At 42.2% G+C, this 24,843-nt stretch overlaps 1 protein-coding gene across 2 annotated transcripts; it reads left to right on the top strand.

Moving 5' to 3' along the window:
- Positions 1 to 154: 154 nt before the first annotated feature.
- LOC129352418 (lysyl oxidase homolog 2A-like) lies at positions 155 to 24,300 on the top strand. Of its 2 annotated transcripts, none has more exons than XM_055021394.1 (14): positions 155 to 239; positions 1,956 to 2,255; positions 5,153 to 5,328; positions 13,719 to 13,927; positions 15,328 to 15,544; positions 15,994 to 16,177; positions 17,336 to 17,487; positions 17,584 to 17,751; positions 19,961 to 20,126; positions 20,799 to 21,039; positions 21,279 to 21,394; positions 21,565 to 21,701; positions 21,959 to 22,070; positions 23,163 to 24,300. In XM_055021394.1, the coding sequence occupies exons 2-14, from the start codon at positions 1,988 to 1,990 to the stop codon at positions 23,231 to 23,233; spliced, it is 2,217 nt and encodes a 738-aa protein (XP_054877369.1). In that variant the 5' UTR covers positions 155 to 239; positions 1,956 to 1,987; the 3' UTR covers positions 23,234 to 24,300. The 2 variants fall into 2 exon arrangements, with proteins under 2 accessions (XP_054877369.1, XP_054877360.1); XM_055021385.1 differs by having other exon boundaries at positions 155 to 243.
- The last annotated feature ends 543 nt before the right edge of the window (positions 24,301 to 24,843 follow it).

Raw genomic sequence — 24,843 nt, 5'->3', positions numbered from 1 at the left:
TAGAGCGGAGGAGGCGGGGTCAGGATGCTGAGGCGGCCTTTCATTGGCCGTCCGTGATTTTGAGGAGTGGGGCTGGGAGGGAGCTGCCAGCTGTGCGGGGAGTCCAGATAAAGCAGCCTGGAAAGAAGTTGCGGGACAAAGAACCAGAGTTTCTCACTCCATCCTCTGTCACAAGGCTGGGAGCCACTCAGCCAAGGTTCTGGAGGGTTTCGGTCTGCTGGTCCTTCTGTATCTCCACAGTAAGTAAGTCTTTTCACTTTTTATTTATTTATTTATTTTTACGTTCTTCCAATTGTGCAAAAACCCGCACTCGGGGGGATTAATGCCTGATATCCTTTTGTAATCTGAGAACATTTTCGTGCTACCCTCCCTTTTGCAATTGAGACATTACAAAAGTCTGCTTTAGAACTGTTAGTTATTATTTACATTCTTTACATTTTGTGCTCGTTTAGACTTCAAAATTAGAAAGTGAACTAATAAATAAAACAGGGCTACACTAGCATCACACTTTTAGCCTTGTTAGCCTTCTGCACTATTACATGTGATTGTTTTGCTTTTATGCTACTTGCAGTGTTTTGTTAAGCTATTCACACTCTTAGCAAAAAAATAAATAAAAAAGAAACAGAATACATGATTTTTAAAACATTTAAAGTGTAGGATGTGTCATTATTCCGCCCCTCATTACTCTGTTGCGCCTTAATAAAATCTTGTCCAGCCGTCTGCTTTCACAAGTCACTGAATTAGTCAACAATTGATTTAAATAATCTGATTTAAACAATTGCTTTATTCTAAGCATAAATCCAGCTGTCACGTGAAGAAATCATTCCCTTTTCTCTTTTTTAAATTTTAGCTAACAACACATCACAGGTGCAGAAAATTATCACAGCTACAGTAAAAGCATATTAAAAATAAATAAATCTAAGCAGAATTTGAGGGTTTTTTTTGTAAAAACACACAATGGAAGAACTCTTTATCTGACAGGACATCAGAAAGGATTGAAGCAGAGTTCAAATATGTACAATATTTCATACTTTGAACATATAAAGCAGCTCTATCCGACACATTGTCTGAAAGTGGAAAATCTTTCTGTCTATATCAAGTCACAAATTGTTGACTGTTAAGCATTAAAGCTGCTTTTGCCGCCTGTGCCGACGTTTAAGGGAGATAAACCACATGTTTTACTTTGACTCCCAAGTGACGCCCGCACACAGTTTGACAATTTATTGACCTTTCACCCAACGAGGTGTTTGTACAAGCGCCTGCAGTTTGTTGGGCTTTCACCATGACGTCAACTCGGAAAGCTGCTTCCCCCTCGTTCCATATGTAATGACGAGGAGGTCTCCTCCTAACGTTCCTCTTTCCTTACCTTCACGCCCCCGGGGATTTTTGGTCCCAGAGCTGACAGGTTCAGAGTTTTTCCATGAAATATTAAGACTGACTTCAGTTTTCTCTCTGAACTCAAGTTCAGAGAGTTCAGATCAGCCTCAGGATCCAGATCAGCAGATAAAGACACAAGCAGCACCCTTTCTTCAGGAGCTCACATTTGCTCCCAATTTAGCTGCCAGACAGATACAGAGATCTGCTGCTTCTCATTGTTAACCAAAACTCTCCAAATTCTGCTTAGAGGGCTTTTTTTTAAATTCTGAATTCATATGTAAAATGTATGTTATGGAACAATGTTTCAGTTCAGTCAAACTTGTTACAAAATACTGGAACTGTGGTAAAATTTGATTCTATACTCATGGCTGCATAGACGCAGTGCAACGATGCCTTTGGAAAACTGATTTAATAGCCAAACCAAGATCTTGTAAAGATTGCCCTCAGGCCCTCACATTATAGGCAAAAAGAACCACAAACCACGGTTCAACTATCTGGAAACCAAAAAGGAAAGAGCTGGCCACAGCAGTTTTGCAAAGATGATAATAAAAGTCATATGCCATTGTATCTCCCTCCAGATAACTCATCGTTTCCACGTGCCATCCCCATAATGGTGAAACAACTTTTACTGACTTTGCTGTGCATGTCGGCGCTGAGCAGTGCCCAGGCAGACGCCAGCAAGCCTGTAATCCAGCTACGCCTCGGGGGGGAGAAGAGGAAACACTACGAGGGCCGAGTGGAAGTTTTCTACAATGGAGAGTGGGGGACAGTGTGCGATGATGACTTCTCCATCTCTGCTGCGCAAGTGGTGTGCAGAGAGCTAGGCTTCCTGGATGCTGTGTCCTGGGCTCCCTCTGCCAAGTTTGGGAGAGGGGAAGGTAAGGAAGAACGGGTCTGTTATCAGAAAGTCCAGTAATCCAGTAAGACCAAGTCAAGACTTCCTGAAAGGCAACCAGATAAATCGGGGTCAGGCTTTTTACGATGGCGTGGGGGTAGAGGGGAGTTACTGTATTGCCCAACCGCATGCATTCGAAGGCAGGCAGCAGATGTCGGCGTTCAGCTCCAGGTTTTTCACGGGAATCTCTGAATGACTTCCAGGTTTTCCGTGTCTGAGTGGTAATCCTTTCTGGTGCTGGGTTTCTCATCAGACGTGAGCGGGGGCACATCAGTCCGTTCAGAGCGGGGAAAGACTGAAGGCTCTGTAACCCAGACATAATCTCACCTCCGTTCTTTTTTTTTATTTTTTATTTTCCGACCTATGCAGTTTCCTCTGTTGCCTTAGGAACGCTGATGACATCCCCATCTCTGTGAAAGTTAGATGCTGGTGGTCCTGTCAGTCATAAATTCAGTCAGGACTACAGAAGCAGGGTAATCAGGTTTCCAATTAAATTCATGAAGCACAGCAGTCATTGTGGAAACTTCTATGCATTTATTCATGTAGATACTGTGGCTGACAAGCAGTAAATCTTTATACTTGTAATGTCTGGATGGAGAGACAGCATATACTTTAAGAAATGCTTTTCTGGCTGAGTGAGGAGGGAAAAAAAGCCTCATATAATGCTATGTATGGAATTTCTGGCATTTGGAGGTAGCCATGAGAAACTCTTGGTTTACAACATGTTTATCCTTCATCATCCACCAACAATAAAAGAGAAGAGAGACGTTCCTTCAGTGTTCAGAGTAGCCGGTTTGTGTTTTAGTCTTGCTGAAAACAGTCAGCGATCAAAATTGTATCCCTCTCTACAGTTTTTGTTTTTCACACTCCTTGAACAATCCCACATTTTGTCATGTTGTGTGATGTGCAGTGTTGGTTTTCTGTCTCGCTTAGTGGTTTGCATTCAGCTGGAAAAGACCAGTTTTGGTCCCGTCTGACATTCAGATGCACTTCTTTGGGTTAAAGAAAACTGCAGACAGCAGTTCTGTCTTTCTGCCAATAGCAGCTTTCTTGATGTGGTACTTACACAAATGCCATATTTCTTTTAGCATGACAATAGTTGTCCATTTTAAGTGAGTTCTCCCTGACCGTGAGCTGTGAGACTTACCATTGCATACCTTGGCGGGTATGAAGTGGGGCCATACTCTTTCCATTTTTGGATAAACATAGTCGATCCAAGACTGGAATTTTGTTTCGCAACCTAACTCTGCTTTTAACTTCTTCACAACTTTATGCCTGACCATTCTGCTGTCTTCATAATGCTTGAAGACTGAGCATCATTTGCCCAAACCTTTGTCCACAGATGTTCTCTTAAGCCTTCTTAGAACCACCATATTTATAACAAATTAAACTACACAGTTTACTCTGCGTGGTAATCAGCTGATTTCTGAAAGCAGCCATTAGTCTGTTGGTCTATCACCCGAAGCCCAAGAAAATACTTTTAAGTTTTTAATTGTAGCATTGTTGCATATGAAAAACGTGAGGGTTATGAATACATTTGTAATGCATCCTATAACCAATACTTCTACACTGAAGATAGACATTTACAAAAGATTTTGATTTGCGGCATAATGATATAACACTTCCAAGAACCTCCTTTTTAGAGTAACTTTTTACAACAATAAAGTTAATAGATCGCTATTTATAGCTTTTAGTGAGACTCCACAGGAGCACTGTCCTCTGTCCAGTTTAGTTTGAGTATTTCTTGGCGGCCTTTTTGCGATTACAGCTCATTATTAAAACGAATGACTCAATTCAACAGTCCTTTGGCTTCTCTCTGTGGCAAGTTAAAGCCTCTGGAAAAAAAATTGTAATTGTGGTTTCACCACAGCACTAATCATGGATACTTTTTGTTTAAAAAGTCCACTGAGACGTTGCTGGATCTCGCCCTGTAGCAATTAAAGGCAAGACTTGTACTATAAGTTCTTCCATTGTTCTGCCAAACAGAAGTACTCAGGGAAAAGGGTGGATGACCACTTAATATGCAGTCACTCTGTCGGTATGATCGCAATGTTCTTCAGAAACACTTTAAGGCCATTACAAGGATGAGCGGCACGTTGAATGCTCCCAAGAGTACAGCTGTGTGGTTTTCCTCAGGGGTGATTCAGACCTGCCAGCTGTGCGGCAGTGGACATGTACCTGCCCGGCTTTGGCTGGTTATGTCAGGGAATAAACACGGCGGCATGTGAGTGGGTGTCTTTTCCCAGCGTCCTCAGTGGACGCGCCACATAACTGTTAAAAGAGTGCAGTAATTGTCGGCTTTTAGTTCAAGTGTTATGATATCTGCCAAGTTGAACAGAGTCTCAAAGAAATAGATGATCACTTCAGGCACAAATATGACCTTGGCCAAAAATGCTAAAGGTCACAGAGTGATGGAAGCACACAGGAGGAAGAGAGGGGAGAAGAAAACCTGCACAAACCACACCTGATGTTGCCGTCACAATATTTACCATTTTTATCATTGTTGCAAAAGTTTTGTGGTGTTGTACTGACATCTAGACTTGTCAGGTTATCAGTGATCCGTGTACCTCTTGTTTCAGAACTACACTGGTGTCTGTTGTCGGGTTACAGGCTTTACGTCTCTCAGCTTTGAAATCAACTGTCTGAATGTCTGATATTTTAAGAAAGCGTCGGCTCCTTTAAATCAGGACTAAAAATCTCAGCTTTCAAATGAAAGTCAAAGATTACTTTATCAGTTCATTTTTAGAATCTCTTGCTGTGTAAGTGATGCCTGAATTTCCTCTTACTGCATTTCTTAGTCTCTGCATCTCTTTGTTTTCATTTGAAGAGCCTTGAATATACCGTGTGTAGATTTACTGCCTTTGCCTTCTCTTGCTCCAGGTCGCATTTGGCTAGACAACGTGCACTGCACCGGCGCAGAGAAGAGCCTCGTTCAGTGCGAGTCGAATGGCCTCGGAGTGTCTGACTGCAAACATTCAGAAGACGTCGGGGTGGTGTGCTCTCAGAAACGCATTCCGGGCTTCAAGTTCATCAGGAACCAAGCCGCCAGTGGGGAGGTAGGCTCACGTAGACCTCTGCTGTACAAAAAGGACCAAATGTGTTATAAATTATTAACACCTCAGCAGTGCTTTAAGCCTGGTTCAAGTACACACATGTAACCTGGACAGATGTTCTCTGCATGGGAAAATGATAGAAGATAGGCTTTGGATGAAAGAAAACCTTATCGCAGGGAAAGTTCTTCCAGTCGCTCAAAGTCAAGTTTTATCTTCAAATGCGTCCAACTTTCCTCACTGGGATTTTATTGGCGACATTTCAATGCATTTACGATCTTTTAAAGAATAAAAATATTGTGTAACCTGAACTGACACCTGCTGAAGTATCACCAGACATCACATTTTAGTAAGAGTAAACATGCGAATTGTTATTTTTGCATGTAACACATCAAGTCATTTTAGCCCTGTATTATGAGTCATTATGAGTCTGTTGTAAGTGCACACATCAGAGCTCCACTATGCAGCCTGGGAGATCATGGCGATGAGTCAGAGAGAAGGAATACCATCCGGTCTGCCTGCAGAGAGCCCCTCTGCACCGGATGGAAATTCAGTGTGGGCCTGTGAACGTGACAGTCGGGGAGGGAGGGAGGCCAAGGGAGGCGATGCAGACATTCCTTCAGCTTGTCCGAAAACAAGTGACTAAAAAAGCTGCCAATTAAAGTCACTTCAAGCGGCAATCGTTGGCAGCTTCAAAGAGAGGCAGCGCTCGCTCACTGAACTCATGCTTGGCCTTCTTTGTTTGTTTGTACTTGGCGGAGGGTGGAGGTGTGGCTCCACCCTGTGTCACAAGTCTCAACAGCAGCCAGAACAGTGAATCTGTTTTCATCAAGGTCCAGTTAAGACAACATACCAGCAGAGAAAATTAAAAGACCTTGTTTGTTTTTCCACCACCTGCTTCAGTGTAAGGAATGAAGGAAGTAAGCAGAGATTAAATTAAAATGTGTAATGTGGACTTACTGAAACACTCTTGGCTTATTCCTGCTTTTTTACAGGTGGTACATGACGGTAGCACCTCCTCACTCTCTATTTGATCGGTGTATTTAGAGTTTCTGGTGTGGTAGTGCAGTTCACTCCCCCGCCCTGTAAATATTTCCTCAGTCCAACCAAAGTCTTTTAAGTTAGAGAGGAGAGGAAAGGGAATAAGGTGTGCCTACACCTTTTTCGGTTTTCTTGAAGTGACGGTAGCAATGAGCCACCCTGTTCCAGCAACCTGTTTATTCACAGCATGAATTGACATGTTGTTTTGAGTCTGGAAAGAGAACAGTCCCAGCTTTGGGCATTACTATGGGTCAGTGCCACAAGGATGAAAGCATGCATAAGTTTTCATATCCCCTGAACTCTCCCACGTGTAACGGGGACAAACTTTAATGGATCTTATTGCGACTTTTTGTGAAAGACCAACATAAGGTAGTCGTTCATAATTGCAAAGTGGAAGAAAATTGTTGCTTTTTTTCCTGATACAAAGTCAATTCAAATCCACCAAAGTAAATTTGTGTGTAATTAATGCTGGATTAAATTCATCTAGACTGTATAGAGTTGTCCTGAAGACTTTTTGAGAGTAAGAAGTATCTGGAAGACACACGACAAGCCAGTGATAGTGCAGAAGACATTTAAGCCACGATGAGACATGGCTGACAACTTAAATTGTCAGGGTTGGGCAAACAGAGCATTAATCATTGAAGCAACCAAGAGTCTAAACAAATCTGGCCTTTATGAAAGAGTCGGAAGAACAAAGCTGTTATTGAAATGAAGCCACACAAATTCCTGTTAGCATTTTTCCGCAATCCATCAAGGCCACAGAGCAATCACCCAGTACAAGGTGTTTTGGTCAGATGAGACCGTAATGGAACTTTTTGGGCGTAAACAAAACACCTTAATCGAATTAGGAATATGTCGCAAGACTTGAAAATTGCTGCTGCTGCTCACTGATGCGCTCCATCCACCCAACCTGAGCTTGGGTCAATCTGAAAAGAAGGTCTAGTCTGTAATTGAAAACTGGTACAGACGTAAACCAAACGAGTCGCAGTCGTACCTGACCCAAAGGGGCTGAACAGATACACTGGTTACACCTCTCAGATTTTATATGTTGACAAACTTTGCGTTGGTAAAATCCCGTTGAGCTGCACTGGACTTTGGTGTCGAATCGTGACAAAGTGTGGAAAAGCTCGAGGGGTGTGACCGAAAATGTCGTGAGTGAAATCAAAGCACATTCATCTGCTGGAAAGGCCCAGCCAAGATCCAAATCGAATGGCAAGACTTGAAAGGTGATTTTGGCGAACGCTCTCCCTCCAGTTTGACGTGGGATGATGTACTTTTCAAAGAATGGAAAAGAACTTTCAGTTTGTAGAAGTGGAAACTGGTAGAAATTGACCCAATAGAGAGGCGCAAATGTCACATACAAGCCGGCAGAGAGCCTCAAAATGTATTGTATCCTCTTAATTCATAATTAGACAATTAAGCACCCCTTTGTCCGTTACATAAAATCCCACTAAAATACATTGATGTTTGCGTGTGTATCATTTGGAGACTTCAAGGAATACTTTGCAAGGCACTGTGTGTTTTTATAATTTTAAGACCATTTGTCCACTTTATGCCTCTCAGTTTGAACAGAGTCTCAAGTTATTTATTACTGACAAATGTTAAATGCCATCAGCCTTCGATTGTTACCCAACCCCCTAAAAGAACAATGGACCGATCATTCCTGAACCACAGAACCAACTTTACAAGCCACATCTGTGACCCAGCACTGTTTCCACATTAATCTGTATTAGTTATTCGCAGTACACAGATTTAATTTGGCTCAATACAGTCTTGTTGTTATGACTAACCATTTGTTTCTTATAGTGATAAGGAATTTATGACATGTATGACTGGCGCGGCGGTCAAACCGAGTGTCAGCAGGAACATTTTTCCTCTAATTTAGACGAGATAATCCAACCATCTGTGCAGCGCTGTGATGTTCCAGTTGGTGAAAACACAGGATGTGTTATTTTAGTATAATTAGGGGTTCGTAGCACAAGTTTGATAGCCGTCATTCTGAGAGGATGGTTTTGTTTTCCGAGATGTTTGTGTCACAGTTTAGGTGTGTAATCATTATGTCAAGCTGATACTGCGTACCGATGGAAAGGTGCGCTCGCTTCGATTAAAAGTGCAGTAAGATTTCGCAGAAAGTATTCCAGGATGAAGAAGTCCTTCAGATAAGTTTTACTACTTTTTTTTTTAACTTGACACAATTTCAGTGTTATTTAATATCATTCAACTCTTAATAAGGAAGTTATTCTTTTTGATTCAGAAAGGAGATACATGCTACGTAGAATGTGTAATAATTTGTCTTCTTGATTTTTTTCTGTTGTTGCTTATGCAAATCTTTCACCTATATTTGTTGCCTTTCTTTTCTTGCTGTTTTTTTTTTTTTTGGTTATTATTTTTACTATTGCCTTACTGCGTTTTAGAGAGAAAAACAGCTATCAGAATGTGAAGAAAATCCGTAGAGACAGAAATCAAAACTGCAAAAGTTGGCAGAGAGGGAACATTTTGTTCCTGAAGGGACGAGTTAAAAGTGAGCTGCACAGGCAGCTGCAGTCTTGCAACCAGAACATGTTTACTTGAACCAAACAGTCACACCATCAATCTAATCTAATACAGTTATTGTAATAGGAGAATGCACCAGTTTGTATTCACTAAAACTGGGCGAAGGTTGTTCACCGACTTCTGCTCTCATGATTACAGCTGGAAACCTGAGCAGGAGTGAAGCTCGCCGTCAGCACGTTGAATTGAAAAAGCTTTTGAGGAAGAGTGATGGAGGGGAGAAAGAGCGATTCATGTCAGGAGACTCCAGTGCAGGCTGTCTGGAAGGCTGTTACCACATGTTCAACAGCTGGATCCTCAAATGGCCCCGGCTCCCCTTTGTGTCTTAGACTAGCCAAGTTGAGGACTTTCAGATTTGAGTTTTATGACTCAGTGTCTTCACATGGTACTCCCTCTGTAAGTGTGATGTATTTCTAGCTAGCTGCAGATGTGATTCAAAGCTAAAACATTCGTGTTGTACAACTAGAACCACACTAGCGTAGCTGTTCTTTTGGAGATAAAGAACAGCCAGTTTCCTCATAGTGGTTTGCAGGTTTCACATTTTAGCATCAAAAAATATTATATGAGCAAGTTTTATAGTTGGTTTTGTGAGAGAATATTTTATGTCTACCCTGTGACTGCATATGAAACCATGTACTGCATGTCATACAGAGGAACCACGCCTCTGATTGTGTATTGAAAACAAATGAGATGCATCTACTTGTGATAGTGAGATTTTATTTTAAACTCCCTCGCTCCACATTTGACAAATCTGTCCAATTTTGTGTTGCAGTGTGGTAATTCCCATCCAAAATAACTTTTCTTTTTTAATTTTACTGCCAAGATGGAAACAGGACGCCCTGATGGACTTTCCAGATGCAAAACCTATCGGCTATCAGCCACGTACGTTTGGCAGATCGGGGTCCAGTGAGGCAGAAATCGAGGTGGGGCAGATGTGAAAGCCATTTCAGAGGTTTCTGGCTTGTCATCTAAACCGAAGCGTGATCAGCGTTTACACTTGCCAGAGCTTTGCGATGTGGGCTGGACGGCAGCTGAATGGCTGGGCATTTACTCACGTGTTGCTGAACGTGCTGGAGAAGGCCTGGGAGGCTGATTAGACTGGAAGAGACATACAGTAGTGGAAGCATTAGTCAGACACTGGCGAGACCACAGCCTCATGTTCACACACCTCCGTTTTGAGGGAGACCCGGTCGGAAAAACAAGTCTGCTCTTTATTTAGCATTTCCCAGAGCGCACTTCAGAGGCTGGTCTGCTTTCATCTCTGGCCTCAGTCACCACAGACCAACATGGACTCGGAAATTATTTTTAGGAATACTTAGATATGAAGACTGTAGCAGTCATTGAGGTACAGTGAGAGTTGGCAAGCACGAGAAAATGTTTGTGAAATTTTAACAGTGAGTTGATATGAAACTAGACCTTCTGTGAGTTGCATATTAGTGCTGCGTTAAGCTTTTGTTTACATAACCCACAAAAGGTATTGAAACGGTTTTGCTCACACCTGTTTTTGTCAAAAATGAGAAGAATGACCGTTATCATTAACACAACAGCGTGCTCTTACTGGTGGCCTCAGGTCATTACTGTGCTTAGACTCATGCAATAACTTATCAGAAACATTTGGAACTAAAAATGCTGATCTGATAATTGATCCTCATGGATGATTGACTGATTTCAACACTTTTTAACTTAAGTTCTTTTTTGAGCGATTTCATACTGTGTGGAAGTGTACTGAAATGACTGTAGATTAACGACTCCGGGTTTCATCAATATCATTTATTAAGCATTATTATATTTCAAGGATTTTTATACTCGTCTCATCTATGGTGGTTCTAATACCAAAAAGGCAGCGTAAAATTATTTTTCAAACACAGGAAAGATTTCACAGTTCTTGTCGTGTGTTTGAAAGAATCTGTTTAATGATGTTTTTTTTAAATCAGTGTAATCCCTGAAAACCGTGGACGACATTTTCTTTAAATCCACTCCACACGCTTTTAAATTCACAGCCTTTTGGGTGGGGTAAATGCTGTACCCTTCATCATGCCACCCTGGGCAGAAACCCAAATCCCCGGTTACAAAACTTGCCATTGAATTCGTCTAATTTTTCTAATATAAATGAGAATATAAAAATACTTCCTTTATGTATTATTACACAAACATCTTAGGGTTAGGGTTGTCCAGATCAAGGTGTCTCTTTGTGCTGCACCCTGCGGCTGAGCAGAGTTATAAACGGTCTGGCCCGTACAGCTGGGGTGCAGCCAGACGTATAATGCTGAGTTTATGCTCGGTGGTCAGGGATCGGGAGGCTAGCGGGCGCCTGGACTGATCCCAGCTGTGCATATCTGTCCACTGCTCTTCAGTCTCACACATTCAGACAGCCAGTTTCCTCACTCTGAGCCAAACACAACACTACTCAGAGTCATCCCAGTACCCCGTTTCATACCCGGCCTCACACCTGCCCTGCATGTTTCTTTCTATTCTTTTAATTTCAGAAAAAAAAACATTTGGTGCATTTTTAGTCTATTTTATGCTTTTTGGAATCACCTCTCCAATCTGAATTCAATTAGTGGTTGTTTTGAAGTTTAAATAAGGATGATAAAAAAAAAAAAAAGATTAAATTTAGAACACTGGTGCCTGATCCTAATCACGTATCTCAACCGTCCCTCCCACAGACGGAAAACACTCTGTCATGCCCGGACTACCAAGAATCCCTTCATGAAGGAGTAGCCTTTACCCCCTCCAGCCACTGCGGTCAGTGGGGGGGCCGGGGTCGCTCCGGAGGCTCCTCCCGCTCTCTGCAGTCATGAGTGTTCAGAGACCCTGCAGCCTCGAACATTCCCCGATGCTGACGCCATCCGCAGGAAACCACTCTGTGGGCAGATGTTTGATATTCTGGGAAACATGCCCGATTCTTCTCTTTAAGCTAAACTGAACTGGATGTTACCAAAAGCACTGCAGTCAGCAGTTATATATTGCAAAACATCTCTTTCTTTGGAGTTGTTTTTTTTTTTTTTTTTTTTTTTTGCACCTTTGGTAGACTTTCACACTCAGTCAGGAGCAAATGGCAAAATCTGCAAAAGCAAAATGCTTTTTTTCCTTCTTTTTTTTAAATGCATGTTTTCTGTTTGGAGTTATTTCATTTAAACTCTTGTCTGTTTTTTGGACTGAAATTTGGACTATAACTCAAAAAAAAGAGAGAGAGAGAGAGATGCCTGCCAGATATGTTTGGGAGGAGAGAAAGAAAAAAAAAAAGAGAAATGTTTACATGGTGGAAGTTTTAGCTGTTATCCCATAAAGGTCGAGAGGTTAAAGGTGACTATTCCCACTTGATTTAGGGGAAGTCAGGAAACGTAACACTGATTGTTTGGATAACTGTTTCCTGACAATGTGAGCAGCTGTCTTTGTCTAACCTTTAAGGAGAGAAAGACTTTACTACCTTAAAGTTACTCTAAACCTCTAAAACCGAACACATCTCTTGCTTCCCGTGAAACAGTCGCATTTCTAGCATGAAGCAGTTTAATGTGCAGCACGTGTGCAATCAAAGCATTTGACTGGAGTTCCTCCTGCAGTAAGCCCCGTCTTTCTTCCCAAGACGGTTTCACGTTTCTGAGTAATAGTCAAAGGCTGTGTTGTATTTATAATACATGAAGCGGACAGCGTTTCAGCTGTGCTGGTTGTATACCGGAGAAACCACCTACATCATTTAAATAACACTTTGCAGCCATTTTAAGAGATGGCAGCTTATTTGTGATCATGTTCTCTTTTGTAGTTACATAACTGTGTTTATAAGCAAACACTCCGTGGCTGGATAGTCTCAGGGAAGGTCGGATGCCACGGGGCTCGATGTAACGTGGAGCTGCACGTTTTGCACAGTAGGTCAGAGGAATGCAGCTGCCAGACCGCCAGACAGCTACATGTGAGGAGACGAGAGGGTCAGATTACCTGAATTTAGTCCGCTGGATGCGGTGATCCGTGTAATTACTGTCATGCCATGTCCCGAAATAAAAACCAACGTTTTGCTTTTGAGACGAATTCTCACCACAAAATGTAGATTGTACAACATCGATGGACATCAACATGGCGGCTTGCTTATGATAATTTCATATTACCTGAGATATTTTAGTTATTTAGCTAATTATCCAACCTTAAGTTTGCAATTAGTAACCTTAATAATGTGGACTTCTTATTAAAATGCCATAAATTGTATTGTGTTTTATCACACTTGTCTTTAGCTTAACAAATGCAGCAGGAATCATTGAAATAATAGTTTTATTCATTTGCTATGTACTATAACATTTAGAAAAAATACAGATATATTAAAAAATCTTACATGTCATTCCAGTGAATAAGGTGTCATTACTGGACAAAATGATGACAAATACGGAAGTGTTGGAAATTCTGCTTCAAAGTCTGTTGTGATGCCGTATGTTTTTTATCCCTGTGTATCACATGTCCATTCAGTGTCATTTTTGTTGCTTGTTAATATTTTCACAACAAATTTGGCCATTTTTGCATTGCATTTCTTCATGCTGGCCCAACTTCGAAGGCTTTAAGCCAGACAGACAAAAAGGATGGAAAAGTCACAGTGATTTTAATTATTTATGGTCAGATTTACCAAAAATAAAGCACAAATTCATTGATCATCATTGAATTTGCTGTAATAATTGTAATCAAAAAGGAGGTGCTGCACTGCTTATGTAGAAAACATAACATAAAACTCTCATGTTATCTGTTATGTTTCATCATAACCAAAGTCAAACCTTGCGTCGGGTTGCATTTTGTCTAATGACAGCCTTTGCTTCGCTGGTCAGGGCATGACGGTGCAGGTGGAGGAGGTGAGGATCAGAGCCACGTACTCCCACAGGAAGCGGATCCCCATCACCGAGGGCTTCGTTGAGGTGAAAGATGGAGGCAAGTGGAGACAGATCTGCAACGAGGACTGGACCGAGATGAACAGCAGAGTCATCTGTGGCATGTACGGTTTCCCCGGTGAGAAGCCTTTCAACGTACGACCCTACAAGTGAGTAACGGTTCTGCGGCGGGGAGTCTGAGTTTTAATTATGCTAATTTGCTGTTATGGAAGTTCACATGTTGTATGTTTTACTGTGGGCTACGATAAAAACAGTTTTTTTTTGGAACGAGTAAACACTGTGATGTACTATATATAATGGATTTTCTTTTTAATTTCACACGTTTAAAAAAGAAAAATCGAAAGCCGTCATTTGCGGGCAGACTTGTATCCTACACATGCTCTTTATGCTAAAAATACAGTGTGTCTGGGATGTTGCTTACTCTTTTTTTGGTGGGGGGGGTTGTTTTTCTGTTGGGTTTTGTCAGTTTTAGGTGTGTTTATCCCAAACTAAACAGATGTTAGAAAACATTACACAATCAGCTTTGTTTACGCCGCTAGTCACTCACGCTTTCGTCCATTTTCCACTCTTGAGATGAAACACGCTTGGCCCTGTCAGAGGAAGTTTGAGCAGATGAATGATAGTCCTGGACGGGAACAACTGAGTGTTCTACAGTCTGACACCATGGCTCTGTCGGGTTTTATGTCTTTCTCTGTCTGCTCACATGGGCAACAGATTCAAAACCTTTGTGCAATCGAACAAACACACAGACGGCACCTGATTTTTATTTTTTTTTTTCCTCCACGCACGCTCAACCGAACGGATGGCTGTGAGTGATTCTGCCAGGTCTGCTGCACTTGTTTCTCCATGTGTTAATATTTTTTGACCTTCAGCAGGAATGTCTGAGAAATCCACCCAGCAGGTCAGCGGCCCCACAAAAACATATTTAACCTTAAGAAGCAGATTAAATGGAAACTGAGCAGCCATTCTTCTCCGTGGAGGAAAACACTTATTTCAAATTATGGTGGAGTTTCAGGCTGTAGTAGGTGTAAGGTCGCTGGTTTTACAGAATTAGTGCCAAAGCACCATCAAATTGAACACATTTCTGTATTCAGATCAGTTTGCAGCACAACGTGGAAAACGTCAAAGTTTCTTCTGGTTTCAGTAATTGGCTTGATTTTTTTTCAGCTCTACTTCAAAATCATCTGTTGGGGCTTTTAACTTCTGACTTTCATTCATGTGTGATTTCATGGGAATATTAAGAAATTCTCACAGCAAACGATATGCATGAATGAATTGCACACAGCTAGAAATAAAACTAATAAAATACCTTTTTAAAGCAAAGAAGAATTTATCCTTCAACTTTTACATGCATCTCTTCAGTGCCATTGAATGCAGTGGTGCATTCACAAGTGCCTAAATTGTTGGAAAATCAAGATGATGATGCACTCCTTCTCCAACACACCTGAATAAGAGGGATGGCTTGTTATCAAGTCTCACATAACTGGAGCGGGGATGAATCCAAAGTGTCAGGATGGAACCCACATAGTTTTTGTTGTTTCCTCCTCAGACTGTTGGCGAACCGCCGCAAGAAGAACTACTGGGGTTTCTCCGTCAACTGCACAGGCAACGAGGCCGACCTGTCAGACTGCAAACTGGGCAAAGAGATCCAGCTCAAAGGCAACAACACATGCAGACGGGGCATGCCTGCTGTGATCAGCTGCGTACCCGGTCGGGCCTTTGCTCCCAGCGTCAGCATGGGTTTCAGAAAGGCCTACAGGATGGAGGTTGGTCACATTATAAATTATCGGCTGCCATGTTTATCGGCTGGCAAAGCAACGAAGTCCTGTGCTGCTCTCACACCTCTTGAGAGACAATGACGCATGATTTTCAGACTGCATTGAGTCAATACTATGTAGATCTCAGTCAGACTGGATCCAAAGTGTCTAAACATCAATTGTTAAGTCCGGGCAGGAATTTTAATTAATTAAATTTTAATTAAATTATTTATGTCCATCAACCCTCAGATCAGCTCTGACCAGCTTCTGTGTGTTTCTTTTAGATTGTCCACAGTATTGCTCACATTTTAGAGGGGGGCTAAAAAGCACTCTTCATCCATCTGCCAAATACTTGCATGTTTTTGCCTCCCTCTCCCCCATATTATGACAATCATTTAAATGCTCACCATCTGCAACATATCCTACAGTCTTATTTATTTCCGGTCATGTTTCCACAGCAACCCTTAGTGCGCCTGAGGGGCGGGGCTATGATAGGTGAGGGTCGAGTGGAGGTGCTGAAGAACGGAGAGTGGGGAACCGTCTGCGACGATAACTGGGACATCAGAGCGGCCACCGTGGTGTGTCGGGAGCTGGGCTTTGGCAGCGCCAAAGAGGCCCTGACTGGAGGCCGGATGGGTCAAGGTAACCAGAAGTTTGTCAACGATGGCACCATTATATGATGCAAATTTACTGATGTTAAAGAAAACACTTACATAATTCCCCTACCCGTCCTCCAACAAAAAAGAACATAAATCGCACATGAAATTTACACCAGTAAAGCAGGAAGTCTTGGACGTTTAAAAGTTTCCTCACACCCTGATTAGCTTAAAAAAGTTTAATAAATTTAGTTAATTTATTTTATTACGTCATTCTATTCCTTGTTGCATTACTTTTCCCTCCACTGATTAATCCTGTACTTTGCCACATTAACTCTAAATAGAGGGTTGATTTTTATTTTTTTTTTTTTAAAGATTATTCTGCTGAACTGAAAACAAATGTCTTTTTAAAAGGATCTTTATCAGGGACGGAGGAGCTTGTATGTCCAGCTGTGAAAATGTGAGGAGGTGACCTTCACCTCCTCCTTATCTTTGGCTGCTGCATGTTTTTGTCTCACCGTCTAGACTTGAAGTCAGCACATAAAGAACGTATGGAGCAGCACATCGGTGTTCACACACCGAGCCCATTACTGAATCTGTGAAATGCAATATCCCTCAGCTTTATAAAATTCATATGGCTGCAGGAAAAGTTGTAATTTTTTTCCCCCTCCCTCCCTCTGCCTTTTTCTCAAAGCAAAACAGAGGAGTGCACAAAATGTTCCAGGGAAGAAAACATGTTTTATGAGTTTCAGGAGAGGAATTCTGGGTTGGAGCGCGGACAAGGCTGTTTCAGGACTTCCTGGTCAAGCTAACCTCTCAACTTAACATTTTCACCTTACAGACTTGGAAATAGTTTGTCTTCAGAAGCCTTAGCGGCGTACACAAACATCATTAAACAAGACACGCACTGATCAGCTGCACAAATCAGCCTAATACTGAGGCGGCGCCCTCTTCCGCAGACCTGTCGGGGTGCCGCCCAGAGAACGTCTGGAGAGGGCAATTACAGATGTTTCAGGGGAGGCGGCGGTGTTTCTTATGACCCTTCAGTTTCATTTTTGTCTGCTGGCTGCTTGTTTTCTTTGCCGTGTAATATTATTCATCTGCCCCTTTATGGAACATTGTGTCTGAGAAACAAGGGAAGAGATGTTTTTTGTCATTTCCTGAGTAGATTCCTGACTTTCGCGTGCGCTTGCTGTGTCTGCAGGAGTGGGCGCTGTCCACATGAACGAGGTGCAATGCTCCGGCTTTGAGAAGTCTCTGACCGAGTGTTACTTCAACCGGGACTCCATCGGCTGCAGCCACGAGGAAGACGCCGCGGTCAGGTGCAACGTCCCTGCGATGGGCTTCCAGAGCCGAGTGAGTTTGACTCCACGGGGTTGGAGCTTTTTAAAGAAAAACATGTTTTATGGGTTCTGCGTTTTGAATGAAACGTAACCGTCTCTCTCTGCCCAGCTTCGGCTGAGCGGCGGCCGTAACCCCTACGAGGGTCGTGTGGAGGTCCTGGCGGAGAGGAACGGCTCTCTGGCGTGGGGCTCGGTGTGCAGCGACAGCTGGGGAACCATGGAGGCGGTGGTGGTGTGCAGGCAGCTGGGGCTGGGCTTCGCCAGTCATGCGTTCCAGGTAATTTCTCTAACTCTGGTTTCTCCTCCAAACGGAAAGCTTCTCTGCCAACCTGCTTGTATTTTTCTCTGAATACGATGAGCCAGCCCGTACCCGTCCTCCAACAACAGAGAAATCTGTTCTTCCTCCCAGGGCTGCAAGAAAATGATGGCATCATTCTTTTCTTGCAGCTTCTTGATACATCTCTGCAGAGCATTTTTTCCTAGTGTGCTTCCCAACAAATGCTAAAAGTGGTTACTACATTGAGAAATGCCACAGAGACACATGAGGACTTCCTAGGAGTTCTGCAGCTCTTATGAAGCATGACAGATCCTGGCTAGAAATAACTTTTTCTTTCTCCTTCAGTAGGAAAGTGTGTGCAGGCTTTGGTTTATTATCTAAAGCAGTGGTTTTTGATCCTCTAAATCCACTGTTCTTTGTCTTTTGGGTGTGTTTCTGTGCACACCTGCAGACGTTGGGAGTGGGGAAGAAGATAAAACACCTAAAACATGCAGGGCAGTGAGTTGAGAGGACCAGGACCGGAAACAACAGCTCTAAGATGATTTCTGCCTGTCAGAACAGACCTGAAAATGGGCAATTTTGTACTTTTGACACTAATATCATTCTCAGTTTTTCAGACATGTGTCTGCTCTCTGCTATTTCCACGATGTCTTTGTGAGGAGATATTCTTCCACATGTCTTTACAAAATCACAGCCAGGATCTTGTAAAAGAGCCTCCAATTTGGAAGGAAAAAATTAAGTAACACGAGACGCGTGTGATCAGGTTGCATAGTGTAATGCTAATAAAACAGATTTACCTCACTGCAGTTCTGGAGGCAGGAAATGATGATGGCTTACAGCCACAAGAGAAATGGATGACATCACGTCAGCCTGCCGGTGCTTCCCAGTTTAAGCCTGCTTGGTGTGACAGTGTACACCGTTAGCTCTCCGTCTCTCATGAGCTTTAGCTTTACTCATCCCAGCAGGCAAAAAATAAAGACGCCACTTGCTCAGAAAAAAACGTCAAAACCAGGTTGTAGGTGTAGAAAGTTGGTTCATGGAGGTAACCCTACGACAGATTTAAGAGCGCAGCCTCTCAGCAAGACTTTAGAGAAATCTGTGAGCAGATCTTTGTGGTGTAAAGAAACCTCCAATTAAAACACACACACACACAGGAACACTGGAGCAGCGTCACACCTCCACCCTGATTGGTTCCTTTTTATGTCATGAGGCGAGAGGACGGCGAGCAAAACACCCCGATGGTTTGCTCTGTATATGAACCTACTTGGGAATTTATGGCTTCGGATGATCCAAATCTGGAAGGTATGCGAGAGAATTACAGGGAGGAGAGTTGATCACTGCAGCTTTATGAGTGGAACCTCGACTCGATCCGGCGAACACTCTACATCGACGAGAGCTTTTCTGTGCCAACTTAAAATTTCAGGCCAGACATAATCCACATCTAGATAATCACCCTAAACTTAAAGTTCTCATCTGTATGGTTTTTATTGCAGAGCAGGTTCTCTTAAGACCCACTAGAGTCTAGTTCCTGTCTCGCTCGGATGGTTTTCCAGGCGAACCTGACCACCAGCTGGAACATGTGACAGCAATCCTAAATCTACACTTCTGCATGTCTGCTCGTCTCCTCAGCCCACCAGCAAATATATGCATCATCCCTCCCACCCCCAGTCCGGCTTCCTTTGTATCCTCCACTTTCACGGTCATTGGTGGAAAGTCTGACTTTTTCCCTTGCACAGGCTTTCCATAAGGTCTGCAAAATTGTGCAACAAAGCTGAGTCAGGGCTGGGGAACATCTGCACAGCCCCTTACTTTCTGTAGGTGAGGAGGGGGGGATAAATTATTTGACTGGACTAAAGCCAACAGTTAGATAATCGCTTTATAATGTATCTATTGCGTTGTATCCAACACAACCCCACTCAAATCATGGTAATCAGTTTGGTTGCCAGGAACAAAACTTGTTTGGATTACGCCTGGATTTAGTCACGTTTTTTTTTTTTTTTTGTCAATGCATCTATTTGCATACTTAACCAATAAGTATATGTCCCTTCTTACTGTTACTGTTCTTGAAGCTGAAAGTCAGAATAACTGCTTTTGCGTTATTCTTTTTTCTGCCTACCCTTAGGAAAAGCACATTTTATAATTTTTTTTTTATTATTTAAATCTTGATTGTTTGATTAGATGGCGCGGTATTTCTGATTGAAATTCTCAGGAGACATGGTACTGGGAGGGGGATTCATCATCCGCCGCTGTGCTGATGAGCGGCGTCAGATGTTCAGGAACGGAGCTGACTCTGGATCAGTGTCTGCATCACGGCAAACACGTCAGCTGTCCGAAAGGAGGCGGACGCTTTGCTGCCGGAGTCTCCTGCACTCAGAGTAAGAGACGGGACAAAATCACCACATTTGTGACTCATTTATTAAAATGTTATTCTTAGTTGATTGTCACATTACAACCCCAAATCTCAATGAATTTGATTGGGACTTTGTGATAGAGTGAGAGTAGTGCAGGATTTTCATTCAAATATTGTGGCACTCATCTCCATTCAGCCTTCTGATCCTGTTGAAAATTACAGATATATTTTCAAAGACTTTCTCCAGCCAATCTGACTGAGCTAGATCTATTTTGCAAAGAAGAACGGCCAAAAATTTCAATCTTCAGATGTGCATAGGTGGAAGAGACTTAAACCAAAAAAACTGCAATTGTAATTAACTCAAACGTTTGTAGGATCAAAAATTAAAAATATGTAAGAGTGCATGCCACACTTTCCAAATTTTTACTTGGACAATACTTTTGAACTATCTGTCCCTTCAGGTAACGAACTACTTCCTGTTGGTTTATTATATTGAAATTGCCAATAATTAAAGTTTGTTTCCAATGTGACAAAATGAGAAAAAGCTCAAGGTGTGTGAATATTTTTGAAACTGTATATATGCAGAAAAAAAAAACAGTTTAGTTGCAGTTTAAAAAGTTAAAAGTTGGTGTGATGGATAGTGGTAAAAACAACTTTAAATCTGTGGACTGCACTCATGCTGCTGTCGTCCTCACAGCGGCCCCAGACCTGGTCCTCAGCGCTCAGGTGGTGGAGCAGACGACGTACCTGGAGGACCGGCCCATGTACGCTCTGCAGTGCGCCCACGAGGAGCGCTGTCTGTCCAGCACCGCCGATCAAGCCGACCCCAGCTCCTACCGCCGGCTGCTCCGCTTCTCCTCCCAGATCCAGAACAACGGCCTGTCGGACTTCAGGCCGCGGGCGTCGCCACAGTCCTGGGTCTGGCATGAGTGTCACAGGTGAGACCTCACCCGGACATGCTGTGCGGCTGCACTTCTGACCTCGTTACAGCTACTCGGAGACTCTGATTTAGTTTTACTATTACTATGAATCGTAAAAGTCCATCAGCTAACTTGTTGAGCAAAACTAGTAAGATCTTCTTAACAGATTGTTGGAAGATTCAAAAGATTTCGTAAAGCTCCTAGATGTGTCTATTTTCAGGATGTTTAAACACTCCCTGTTTCCCTGTGTAATCCAGACATTACCACAGTATGGAAGTTTTCACCCACTATGACCTGATGAGTCTGAACGGGACTAAAGTGGCAGAGGGACATAAAGCCAGCTTCTGTCTGGAGGACACCCACTGTGATGAAGGTAGAGTCCAACACTTGTCTTTCCCTTTTATAATTTAGAGACTCTGGATGTTCTTTTAACACTTTAAGAAATACTCTACCATCGTGCTGTTTGATCTTCTTGATTAAAAAGAGCATTATTTTAACTGATTCTTCGGACACAAACTCCTAAGCATCTGCTCTGATATTTAGGCATCCAGAAAAGGTACGAATGTGCCAACTTTGGCTCTCAGGGCATCACAGTCGGCTGCTGGGACACGTACAGGCACGACATCGACTGCCAGTGGATCGACATCACAGACGTGAAGCCAGGAGATTACATCTTCCAGGTATAATATATGCTCTGTTACGAAATATTCAACTTCTGGTGGAAAAATTGTCTCAGATCAGCCTGCTGTCTCCTGTAGACCAGACAGACTCTCTTTCTGCACATTGGCCTCCCCCTCCCCCCTGTTCCCTGTTTAAAATGTTACACAACTGAGCGAAGGCCCTTAAAAGAACACTACACATATTATCTGGTTGACAATTGCCGTTAAACCTCTTTTGAGACCAATACTATTAACTCAGACACTGTCCTTTCTTTCAGGTCGTGATAAACCCAAACTACGAGGTGGCGGAATCCGATTTCACCAACAATATCATGAAGTGCCGCACTCGCTACGACGGACACCGGATATGGACCTACAACTGTCATATAGGTGAGGACAACTTCTCCAAAGTGTTTCACTAAAACTGGACTGTGGCATAAATCACAAAATATTACATGTTGTTTAAACAAATCCAGCTCTTTGTCCTTATGTGTCCTTTATGTAAAACACAATATATCCTGTGTCAATGTTTTCATGAGACCATGGAGTACTGCAGCTATTCAATGAATGGCAGTGAAGCTGGATGATGGAAATAGTGCAGAAATATACAAATCGAACAAATTAAGTGATTTATAATCTCTGAATAGAAGCTGATGGAGGTTTTTTTTTATTATTATTATTGTTTAATACAAAATGTAATACTTTGTCTGTCAGGCAATTATGAAAACGGCAACAAGGTGACAAAAACAGAACGCCAAAAGTCACACAATCAAATTATGGCATATTATCCTTTATAACACTTATTTAATAAATTGTGGCACTTTTGGTCCTCATAACAGTAGCACAGTTAGGAATAACCTTGGCTCAAACTACAATTAGTAAACTGTAAATTGGGTCAAATCAATAAATATTACATATAGAATACCTTGTAATTTGCCCTCATAGAATCTTGATCAAAGACTATGAACAGTTTTAACAAAAAAAACAAAAAAAAAACAGCAAACATCAGTAAATGTAGAATATTTCTTTAAATCCTGAAAATTACTTTGTGAACAAGTCTTTGATGTGTTTAAAAAAAAGAAAACTTATCCACACTGTCCAACCAGTTCTCGTTCATCAGGACAACAAAAGAAAACAAAGTAAATCTTAAATATTGCCAGGCAACTGAACATATTTCAGGTCAAACCAACATGCAATAGAGTTTCATTTAAAACATTTTGAGATTTTGGACCCCTCTGAAATGACCATAATAGCCGTTTCATCCTTGTTGAGATATTTGCCTTATTAGTGTTACTGAAAGTGAACAATATTTACCACAAGTTGATTCAGTTAGAGAAATCTGAGGCGGCTCTTCAGAGTTACTGATCGGAGATGGGTCTGTCAAGTCCGGCTGTAGAAACAAAAACAGAAGGAAAAGTTAGGTGAAAAATTTGCCATTTTTGGGGGTGAATGTCTTACATTTTCATTATTACTGCTTCACAGGTGGCACATTAAGTTCAGACGTAGAGGACACGTTTCCCGGATTGCTGACGAACCAGCTTTCACACAGGTAGACCAGAGCAGGGCGCATCACAAGGACGGCAACAGGGAATTTTCTGACAACCACTAGAGGGAGCTGTGTGACGCCGCGTCCTTGGAGCAGTGCTGGATCATCGTTGTGCTCAGGGTTCAGCTGGTACATTAAACAACGGCTCCAAAGAAAAACGAGCTGCTTGTTCAGTAAATGCATTTACCCCCATTCAGTTGTACAGAACTGTGTGTTTTTAGAGTCTCTCGCTGTTCTTGAAAGTGTCATTTTGACCTGGTGCTCATGATGCAATGAGAATTAAAGCCACGTAATTTATTAAACCAAGTGTGGCGACGAGTGCAAAGCTTTATAATGTGTGGAGTGCATCAAACCAAAACTCAGACACCGTGTTCCTTCATGCAAGTAGTGACTGAATTTGTATTATCATAATCTTACACTGTACATTTATCCCAAACAGCTGCGATGGAAAGCAGCTGCATAAATTAAAACTGTTAAAGAGTCCAGAAATTCCTTCCACACGAAAACAAATGTTGTAATTCATTATAGCGGGACGAGCCAAAGCCTCTGGCAAGGAAGTTCCTGTCAAGACGGGAAAACTCCTGTTGTCAGGATTGGATTTAACTAGCTAAACACAGTGACAAATTGTATCCACTTCTAAATGACAGGAAAATAAAAGTCAAAATTTATGTTTTTTCTTTGGAAGTGCTGTGTTCAACAGATGCCAAGGTTGTCTGGAATTAGTTCCTGCAACAATTTCCAACTTATGTGAGGGATTCTCCTTCATAAATTAAACTTTTAAATTCAAATGAAAGAGAAACGGAGAAGGGTTGTTTCTTTTCACCAAATGCTCGTCTCTGATCTGTGCCTGTTTTTCTAAATGTCTTGTTGAACTATCTCCATCAGGGACTTTGGTACTTTTGTGAAAATACTGTAATGGCCACACTTGTACGTGAGAATGCCTCTCAATAAATTTGTAAATGTTTGAATGTAGAAATGCAAGAATCCTTCATTTTACAAGGATCCTTTCAGTTGCTAATTGTTTTAATATATTGAGGAATGCATACAGTTTTAAATAAATCATGTTGAAAGCAACGTGTGTCAATCGTGCATGTGTGTGTGTGTGTCCGTTTTTGCTCACCTGGATATCTGTACAGTCTGCCTCGTCCCTGTATGCCTAAAGCTCTGGTCACCATCCGTTTGGCCACTGCGCAGTCTGTCCTGGGACGCTCCTTCACCGGCTGGAGAAATTCTTGAAGAGGACACAAACCATTCGATTAACTATTGCGATTTTCACCAAAACCGTTTTCGGTGGCTCAAAGCATCCTACCTGCCCTTCTGACAGCCTTGCCCTGGGCTTTTTGCTACCCTCAGAGAGAGCTCGAGTCTTCAGCAGTGGGTGGCAGATGGAGAGGGCGTGGTGCGCTGCAATCAAGACAACCCCCCACTGACTTCAGTCACCGTCACTTCAAACAGTTCATCACGTTTAGTGTACATTGGAAAAAGCTCTGACCTGCCGCCTGGCAGGAGAAAACACCCAGAGCGTGTGTGTTGTCCACCCACTTGATCTTCATTCCACCGTCACTGAGACGCGATGGGAGGAGAAAGAGGAAGAGGAAATTAATAAACAGCTATATC

The sequence above is a fragment of the Poeciliopsis prolifica genome, unplaced genomic scaffold (genome assembly GCF_027474105.1).
Source record: "Poeciliopsis prolifica strain line A6 unplaced genomic scaffold, Auburn_PproV2 SCAFFOLD003, whole genome shotgun sequence".
NCBI classification, from domain to species: domain Eukaryota; kingdom Metazoa; phylum Chordata; class Actinopteri; order Cyprinodontiformes; family Poeciliidae; genus Poeciliopsis; species Poeciliopsis prolifica.
Note: the sequence above shows the minus strand (reverse complement) of the source record. Positions and strands in the feature narration are given on the sequence as shown.

Bases quoted from the DNA above. Each gene is read 5' to 3' on its own strand.
- LOC129352418 (XM_055021394.1), top strand. From the start codon at position 1,988: ATGGTGAAACAACTTTTACTGACTTTGCTGTGCATGTCGGCGCTGAGC. The intron at 2,256-5,152 runs GTAAGGAAGAAC...CTCTTGCTCCAG, and splicing joins CAAGTTTGGGAGAGGGGAAG to GTCGCATTTGGCTAGACAAC. The intron at 21,040-21,278 runs GTGAGACCTCAC...TGTGTAATCCAG, and splicing joins GTCTGGCATGAGTGTCACAG to ACATTACCACAGTATGGAAG.